The sequence below is a fragment of the Zingiber officinale genome, chromosome 3B (assembly GCF_018446385.1).
Source record: "Zingiber officinale cultivar Zhangliang chromosome 3B, Zo_v1.1, whole genome shotgun sequence".
In the NCBI taxonomy this organism is placed as follows: Eukaryota; Viridiplantae; Streptophyta; class Magnoliopsida; order Zingiberales; family Zingiberaceae; genus Zingiber; species Zingiber officinale.
Genome location: NC_055991.1, coordinates 98,987,731 through 98,997,867, shown reverse-complemented (window position 1 = coordinate 98,997,867; position 10,137 = coordinate 98,987,731). Strand labels below are relative to the sequence as shown.

The window sequence follows — 10,137 nt, the reverse complement described above, 5'->3', positions numbered from 1 at the left end:
TATGGATACTAACAACATTAGCTAAGAAGTAAGGTAATGATCAATTTCGACTTTTCCTGACTGTTTTTCTATTTATTCTGACAGTTAGAGGAAATTTTTATACATCAAATTGATCATCTTAAATTAATCGGTTCTAAAAATTAAAATTTAGATTTAAAGAAAAGACATCAAATGGTGAAATCGTCACATTGGCTGTCCTATAATGACACGAGACTCCCCTAAACAATAGGTGCACAATTGAGACAAAAAGTGAAGCATTCTACACCTGACAAGAATTCAGCTTATTTTGTTTGACAGTAATATGCTTATATGAATTAACTATATCAATCCATAGGGATACATTAACGAAGAAGGAATGCACGTTAGTACAGGGGTGGAGAAAAATATTAAAAAATCAGTATACCATACTTATTATATCGAAATATATCAATTTTATAGTATATTAAAAATTTTGATATGGTATTATATCATACCAAATTTTTCGATATTAGGATCGGTATAAAATTTATATTAAAAGTTTTTGCATACTATATCGATACTAAAATTTTATTATAAACATTATGAAATTGCTACCATACCGTAATTTCAATATATCAAAAATTTAGTATTTTAAAATTTCGATCATATCGGTATATAATTTTTTTTATACCAAATTTTTTAATATAACAAGGTATAAGTTGTGATTTGATGAACTTTAAATCAGAATAGAAAATCAAAAATATAATAAAATCAAATTAGAATTTAGTTAAGTTTAATAACCAAACTTTAATACAATTACTGGCCAATTTTACCAACAAATTGTTTTTAATTTATGAAAATTATTGGAATTTTTTTGCGGGTCATTTTTATCAAATTTCATCATAATTTTTTAAAAAAATAAAAATTGGCAAGGGATAAAATTTTACAAAAGAAAAACACCCAAATAAATTTTGAATGTCATTTTAATTTTTTTTGTTCAAAATTGGTAATTGTTTGGATGTCTTTTTAAATTTATTTTATTGGCCAAAATAAAATTTGATGGATAACTTAGTTTTTATTTGTTAAAATTATCAACCAAATTTTTTTATTAATAATTTTATCTTATAATAGTTTTAAAATAAAATTAGCAAGACACTAAAATTTTATAAATATTGGCAAATAAATTTTGGATGTCATTTTTTAAAAATATTTTATAGGTTCAGGTTGTTTTTGGTCAGTAAAAATATTAAAAAAAGTAGTAGAAATTTATTTTGATCTATAAGCATTATAATTACTCATTATGGGTTGAGCCCCCAATTGACAATTAGAACTTCTGGTTAATCATCAGTACATCCTTTTTTTTATTTTTTTTATATTTTATTTAGATTTTATATTTATAGTATTTTCTTTAATATGTTTTAGTAATATTAATAGTGCCTTTCTATTTAAATTAATTTTTAATTTATTTGTCTTAAATTATTTTGAAGTGGACTATTCAACTTTTTTTATTTAAACTATTTTTTTAAACTCATTTACCTTGAATTATTTTGACGTGTGATTGTTCTTCATTTTTATTAAAGCTAATTTTAAACCCATTTATCATAAATTATTTGACTGACTATTCATCATTTAACTTATTAATTTTTTGAATCTTATTTAGTTTTAATTACGATCAATGTTCTTATTGTATTCATTTAATATTGAATTTATAAAAAACTATCAATAAATAACTTCTATGATAAAAATTATTTAACCATAAAAACTTATATGAGGAGGGAATATAATTTTTCTAATAATAAAATTATATATATAGAGAGAGAAATGATATGCTCAGCGAATATAAAGCACGAAACGCTCAGCGAATGAGTCAGCACTGCTTACGTGGAGAAAAAAAACAATAAACAAAAAATGGAGTCAAACAGCCAGCACTAAATCGCACGGACTCAAACAGCAAGCCCTAAATCGCTGCCTCCCTCCTCCTCCACTGTCGCCGCTCCCGTGTCTTCTCCTTTCTCCTCCACCTGCAACGCGACACGGCTCGGCTTCGCCCCACGGCCACGGGAATCGCTGCCTCTCCCTTCTCCTCCACTGTCGCTTCTCCTTTCTCCTCCACCTGCGACGCGACGCGGCTCGGCTTCGCCCCACGCCTGCAGGAATCACTGCCTCTCCCTTCTCCTCCACTGTTGCTTCTCCTTTCTCCTCCACCTGCGACGCGACGCGGCTCGGCTTCGCCCCACGCCCGCGGGAATCGCTGCCTCTCCCTTCTCGCTTCTCCTTTCTCCTCCACCTGCGACGCGACGCGGCTCGACTGCGTAAGGTAGGCTGTGTAAGCAAATATGCTTCCCTTATATTGCTGTCACTGTCGAAGTTACTAATTTTTCGTAGTTCTTTTAAAGCTACTATAGCTCTTCCCTGACCTTTAACAATGTTGCTCGACAATGGTGATGATTGAACAATTCATGAACTTTCTTGTCTATTTTTGATGAACCAACATGGATGAATAGACATAGCAGAATCTATTACCTTTAAGATTTCTTTCTATGCAAAGAGTTTCCAATGTATTGGAAGTGGATTCATTCATTGTATCTTCTCCTGTATTTTAGTTAAATTTCATGATTTATTATCCTGCTTAAAGCGGAACCTTGATTGATACTTTGTTGTTTCTTCACAATTCCGACTCATAGTTCTCATATCAATTTTCTTAATGGTGTTCTTAAACATTTCTTTGTGCTATTATTTATTTATGTTTGCTAATAACTATTTTGTTTGAATTTAGGTTATAAAATTGTTATGGAGCAAGAATTATTAATTGAGGGTGATGTGCAAGTGTTGGGTGATTCGTCAAGCTCAAATACAGTTGATGCTCCACAAGTTGGGATGTATTTTTCATCTGAAGAAGAAGTCCGTGCTTTTTACAAATCATATGCCCAAGGTCTTGGTTTTGGTATTTCAAAGTTGGGTTCCAAAAAAGGAGATGATGGTCAGATAAAGTATTTTTCATTCGGATGCTCTAAAAATGGTAAGACCGTTCCTAGAGTGAAAAATTCCTTTTATCCTAGAGCTTGTAGCAAAACAGATTGCAAAGCAAAGATTAATATTACAGTTCAGAATGATGAATTATGTGTCATTACTAGTATTCAACTAGAACATAATCATGCATTAAGTCCAAGGAAGTCAAGACATTTTAGATGCAATAAAGTGTTAGATTCCCAAACTAAGAGGAAATTAGAGTTGAATGATCAAGCGGGAATAACTTTGAGTAAAAGTTTTCAATCATTTGTTGTTGAAGCTGGTGGTTATGAAAATTTATCGTTTGATGAGAGAAAGTGTAGAAATTATGTGGCTGAAGCTCGGAGATTAAGGCTTGGGAATGGTGATGCAGAAGCCTTGAATAATTACTTTTGTCGTATGCAATGTAGAAATTCAAATTTCTTTTATGTAATTGATGTAGATGAAGATTCTCGCATAAGAAATATATTTTGGGCTGATGCAAGATGTAGGGCTGCATGTGATTCTTTTTCTGATGTCGTTACATTTGATACCACATATCTTACTAATAGTTATGATATGCCATTTGCTCCGTTTGTTGGAGTAAATCATCATGGTGAATCTATATTACTTGGTTGTGGTTTGATATCTAAAGAAGATTCAGAAACTTTCATTTGGTTATTTAAATCATGGTTGGCATGCATGAGAGGAAGAGCTCCACGAGCTATTATTACGGATCAATGCAAAGCCATGGAAATTGTAATTCTTGAGGTATTTCCGGACTCTCATCATCGGTTATGTCTTTGGCATATTATGAAAAAACTTCCAGCTAAGTTTAGTAGTCATGCCGATTATAAGTTGATAAAGAGAAACTTGAAGAATATTGTTTATAATTCTTTGACATCTACAGAATGTGATAGCAATTGGAAAAAGTTTATCAAAGAATTTAACTTGGAGAAAAATGATTGGTTGAATTCTTTATATGAAATTCGTCATAAGTGGATGCCTGTGTATGTGAAAGATAAATTTTGGGCAGGGATGTCGACAAGTCAAAGAAGTGAAAGTATGAATGCTTTTTTTGATGATTATGTTCATTCAAAAACAACTTTGAAGCAGTTTGTTGAACAATATGACAATGCTTTGAAAAGCAAGATTGAAAAGGAAGATAATTCTGATTTTGCATCTTTTAATTCAATAATTCCAGTTATCAGTGGCAATCCAATTGAAAAGCAGTTTCAAAGTGTTTACACTAACAAGATATTTAAGTTGTTTCAAAATGAACTACGAGGTTTGATGTTTTGTAATACTTCATTTGTGAAGGAAGAAGGATCAACATTGTTTTTTGAGGTAATGGAAACTGTATATGGAAAAGATGGAACAACTCCAAAAGAGATTTCCTTTTGGGTACAATATAGTGAGTTACAATGTGAGATGAAGTGTTTGTGTCGTCTCTTTGAGTTTCGTGGAATTGTGTGTAGACATTTGCTTTCTGTTTTGGTAAAAAGAAAAGTCACTACAGTTCCAGAAAATTATATTTTGGAACGATGGCAGAAAGACATTAAACGTGGATATCAAGGAATCACTAATATTTATGATGATTCTTCTCAGCATGCAGAGGAAAGACGAAGATATAATAATCTTCAACCATTGTTACAGGAAGTGGGACAACTTGGGTCAAAAAATGATGAGAGATGTTTTGTTTTAATAGGGATATTAAAAGAAGCAAAAAAAAGGTTTATGGATACCAATATTGGTGATTCATTGGATGGTGTTCAGGATAGCAACATAATACATGAGGAATCAAGAAATGAGAGCAAAAAGTTTCACAGCCCACTGAAAGTAAGGTCTCGTGGACGTCCACCCACGAAAAGAAAACAATCCAAAATTGAACAAATTGAGAAAAGGGCAAAGGCAAAGTCTCGAAAAAAGGTTTGGTTTGTATATTTGGGTGTAATTTGTTACTTTGATGTTATGTTATATTGATAATTTGTATAAGTACATTTGTCTACAGGGTTCTATAATTGATAGAAAGCAAGATGACTTATCAAACATTGAAGAAATTGATAAATCTGCAGGTTTGATTGTAGATTCTTCATTTATTGTATTTCCAGTTTTTTTTGTTAAATCTAAGTGATGATTCTATTCTTATAGAGAGTCAGAGATTGTTTAGATTGGATAAAGAACTGTTGGTTCCTAATGATGTTGTTCAGGTATCATTATTGCTTCTTTCATTGTAAACTTTCTAATGTTTGACATATTACCATCATGTAGTCCTTCTATTATCGGTAACTATCATGTAGCCTCATTCTTTGTATCAAAATTCTGTGTTTTCTATGTAACATTTGGTTTGGAAAGAAAATATTCAAGTGTGTGGACATATGTGCAGACAATGGAGAGAACAAGGTCTTTTGAGAAGCCTATTGATTTGTTACAAATGCATGCTGATTTATTGAAGGTATCTTCTCTTATCTAGAAAGATACAAATTTTAAAAAGAATTTTTCACACTCCTTGGCTTGATGGTAGATGCTCATGATTCTCTATTTGTTCCAGGAAGGCAAAAGTGCAAAGATGAATTTTGATTAATGATTATCCAGATTATGCTGCTACTGGAATGTAATAGAAGATTGTAATGCATGGAGATGAAGTATTCCATGAAGACATGATAGTTAAAATGCTGCTACTGGAATGTAATAGAAGATTGTAATGCACTTGAACTTTTAAATTTTGTGTATTTAGAGTTTGAAATGAAGCATAAATCTGGTGAACAGGTTATTTCCTTAGGTGATTCTAATTCTTCTTATTTTTATGACATTCTAAAATGTTGGCCTATCATCAAGGGTGATACTGTTAAATCCATAATGAATTTTTATTTTATTTTACTTTTCAGTACGTCAAGGTTATTGGTAAGCACTACATCTATTATCTCTATTGAAGAAGAAAAAGAATCCTTATTTCTTAGCTTTCTCTATTTTGCAGAGTGGTAGATCGATTTGTTTTTTAATAATATTGTTAACAAATTGAAGGATCAAGAGTAGCCAGCATACTTTTACACAAAAGGGGGCATTCCATTCATTTAATAAAATTTTCTTGTTGATCTTCTATGACAATTAGGTTTTTTCTAATATTTGTCAACGTTAAAATATTATCACATTTTGAAGATATCATAAACCTTGATTAAGGAACGACAATGAAATCCCAGTTGCAATGGGAGATACTGAATTGTGAACCTCTCATTGCAGATCAGATAATTTGAACATGAAGACTTTTGCAAAGGGAGGAGTCGAAGTGTGAGCTTCACCACATTGCATTCCCTGGCACAATGAAGACTTGGTTTGCAAAAGGAGTCGTCAAAGTATGAGCTTCACCGGATTGCATTCCCTGAGCACCCAAACGATTTATACAAGCAATGAAGACTTGAATTGCAAAGTGGAGGCATTGATGTGCAATGCTCCACCACGTTGCACACCATCAGACATTTAAAGAAATCATATCTTGATATCAAGGACAAATTGTCAAGAATGAGAAATCTTTTCCAATAAAAGATATAATGCAAAACACTTCAAGAGAGAGACACTAAGGACAGCAACTATATTTCATCAACATATACAACTCATCTATCGAAAGAATTTCCCGATACAGAAACTATGTCAATAACCACCAAACGCACAAACCCATAACACTGCAGGATCAAGGGTATGCTTAATGTGCAACACTTTTCTTTTGCAGCTTGTAAAGAAACCATTGTAACATAACTAAGAAGGTGCATTAAATTATAAAAACACTGATAAGGTACATTAAAAGCTTAGAAACATCCTTCATTACATCTAAAGTTATTTGCTTATAATAAATTACATCAACCACCTCAAAATCATCACAATCCAAGTAAAGACAACTACAACGATAGCAACTCTAAACTTCCTATTCAGTGAACATATTTCATCACTCAACTTTATAGTAACAGAGTTGTTCACATCCTCCAGGAGATCATTGCAATCAATTGCACCCTTGAAACTATTATTTTTCTTCAATGCACTAATCTCCATTTGTAATTTTTTGTTATCCATCTTCAAATGATTAATAATTGCCTTAGTTCTCTCTGACAATTCTGGGTCATGCCATAAGAAGAAGCCGCATCCCCTATCCTGCATATCGAATAAACTCAATGAAAACCCAATAGTTAAATAACATATAAGAGATCTCAATATATAAATAAATTTGATTTTGAAACAATTATATATAAATAAAACTTACTCTAAATCTTGGACATGAAAAAAAACGCCTTCCTGGATTAGTTTCCTTCCATGACGTCCAGAGGGTAGCTCTTAACCCACAATAACATGATATATTGGGAGTTTCACCTTGTTCATCATTCATGCATCTTCGAGTCAAAGATGCTGCTGATGAAGAGCTGGCTTCCATGGATATTTGTTCCTTTGTCCTACAATTTTTTTCATATCAATAGTTATCCTTAGTTAACAAGATACATACTCTAATCATTTCTCACAAATAATTCACATGCATCTCTGAGTTTCTAAACCAAACTCCAGTGTTGTGTTCACATGCAAAGAAATAGGACCACAGTTTCCTTTGATACAAGTGCCTAGTATAAAAGAAAGAAATAATCCTATAGAAGAACAACTCATCAATCATGACCAAAACATGTAATAGGAAAAAAATACAACAATATAAGAAGAAATGCCAGCACTCTTCCAATCCTAAGCATATCGAAAAGGATAGCTTTGACATGTCGACTTGTGATGAAACTAGTACATAATGTGGGGCAACTAAGAGACCCGAAGCCAGAGATAAAAAAATAATAGACAGTTTGCGAAATCTTGGTCAGTCCATGCTCGACAATATTCAGGTAAGATACGCTTACTCTAACATTCTGAATGAAAAAGTCTATAATTTGAACTAAGACAATGATCGAAATACAGACATTGGATATCCGAAATACAGACATTGGATATCTCTCAATTTTTCTAGGAATATCATCATCACAAAAGCTTGAATTGACTCATGCAAATGACCGAGATAGTCTTCCAGCAAGACAAAGGCAAACTCAATTCATTGGATAAATTGTCGAGCAACATTGTTAAAGGTCAGGGAAGAACTATAGTAGCTTTAAAAGAACTGCGAAAAATTAGTAACTTCGACAGCAATATAGCAAATGAATAACGCAGCCTACCTTACCTTCCCTCCGAAGGAACTATAAGGAAGAAAATAACCCTTACCTTCCCTCCGAACGAGATCCTCTCCACATCGACCAAGTTAGTGTGGCGTTAGGGCGTGGAGGAGCTGTGACAGTGGAGGAGAAGGGAGAGGCAGCGATTCCCGCGTGCGTGGGGCGAAGCCGAGCCGCGTCGCGTCGCAGGTGGAGGAGAAAGGAGAAGGGACAGTGGAGGAGAAGGGAGAGGCAGCGATTCGCGCGGCCGTGGGGCGAAGCCGAGCCGCGTCGCGTTGCAGGTGGAGGAGAAAGGAGAAGACACGGGAGCGGCGACAGTGGAGGAGGAGGGAGAGGCAGCGATTTAGGGCTTGCTGTTTGACTCCGTGCGATTTAGGGCTTGGCTGTTTGACTCCGTTTTTTTTTATTGTTTTTTTTCTCCACGTAAGCAGTGCTGACTCATTCGCTGAGCGTTTCGTGCTTTATATTCGCTGAGCATATCATTTCTCATATATATATATATATATATAAAATAAAAGCTTCGAACATATAAAATTAGTTAAAAGATATAAATTTATGCGATTTATATTTAGACTCGACCTAAACACTTAACTGATTCAACATATTGTTATTTTTTAATATAAATTTATAATTTATGTATTTTTAAAAAAATTAATAATAATAATTTTGAACCGTTACGAATCATGAAACGAATCTGAATCGACAATTTCAAACTATGAATTATAATCATTTTGAATAATTAAAATTAAGAGTCGATAATTTCGAACTATCATCGGATCTAGCCCCTAATAACCTCTCAAAGTAAGTTTTGAAATCTATAAAATGAATCTAAATTTTAATATGCTCAAATTCATTATCTTCTTGAAAGAGTTTTAGCAAGCTTATAATATTCTCGGGGTCCTCTCATAAACTTAAATAAAAAAAATTAATTAATCATGCCAGGTAATATTAAATTTAGGATGATGTGTCCAATCAATTTCAAATATAATAAAATAAAATGCATGACGAAGATATAATTAAAACACGGAGGAATGTAGTGCTATAAAGTTCCTGCTCCTATTGAATGACTCAAAATGCATCTAGTGCATTACCACTACAAATTATTCTGAAAACTACCCTTCTTTCTGTTCTTCAACTTTTGGAGATTCAAATTCTTATTCACTTTTCTCCAATTCCTTCTCAATTTACATCTTTTTTGGACGTTTAGTCCTTTTGAGATTCCCATGAGTGTGTACAATTTGCTCTCAAAAGTCTCATGCATTCTTGTATTCGTCATTTATTTCGTTCAATATTCTCCCGGGTACTATCAACATTAAAGAATTCTAAATTTTCTTATTCCCGTCTGGAGTTCGAATCTCGATAAAGTCGAGATAAATATCATCCTTATGTGTTACTCACTATTTCAAAGACTAGTAATCATCCGTGATTTACTTTCTCCATATTAATCCTGAGATGAATTGACGAAGACGCTGAGGACGAACGTATTCACTTTTTACTATCTTTTGATATTCTATTCAATTCTTCTCCGAACTTTGTTTTCGGCTTCATCCAAAAGCCCTGCCAGTCCAAATTAAATCGTCGCCGATGTGCATTAAATCATGCATTAGGCCTATGAGGGCCTCTTAATCCCTGCCACTCCAAATTAACGACAAAATCCGTATAAAACTCTCGTGACCCTACAAATTAATGAATCACGAGCCCCAAAAATCTAAATTTTAATCATATGATGCAAAGGCAAAGAGCTAATTAATCCATTGATAACATTCTTCACCAATCCAACAACATTCGATTAAATGAAGCAATCGCATACAACCCGCTTAACTACTACAAGACAGTTAATTAACTAAAGCAAGCTTTATTAACAATTTTAAATGGTGTGATCAAGAAGCTTCAGAATGTGACCGCCGCCACCGGTGGCCAAGGCGGAATTAGCGGCATGTTGATCGCCTCCTCCATTTAACCCCAATGCGGCAACTGTGGTGGAGAGGAACAGAGGCATTGTACA

General features: G+C 33.4%; 1 protein-coding gene across 1 annotated transcript; it reads left to right on the top strand.

Annotated features, from left to right (window-relative positions):
* Nucleotides 1-2,748: 2,748 nt before the first annotated feature.
* Nucleotides 2,749-5,530, top strand: LOC122055057 (protein FAR-RED IMPAIRED RESPONSE 1-like). The gene is made up of 5 exons (XM_042616457.1): nt 2,749-4,875; nt 4,958-5,021; nt 5,098-5,156; nt 5,333-5,401; nt 5,498-5,530. The coding sequence occupies exons 1-5, from the start codon at nt 2,749-2,751 to the stop codon at nt 5,528-5,530; spliced, it is 2,352 nt and encodes a 783-aa protein (XP_042472391.1).
* Nucleotides 5,531-10,137: the final 4,607 nt, after the last annotated feature.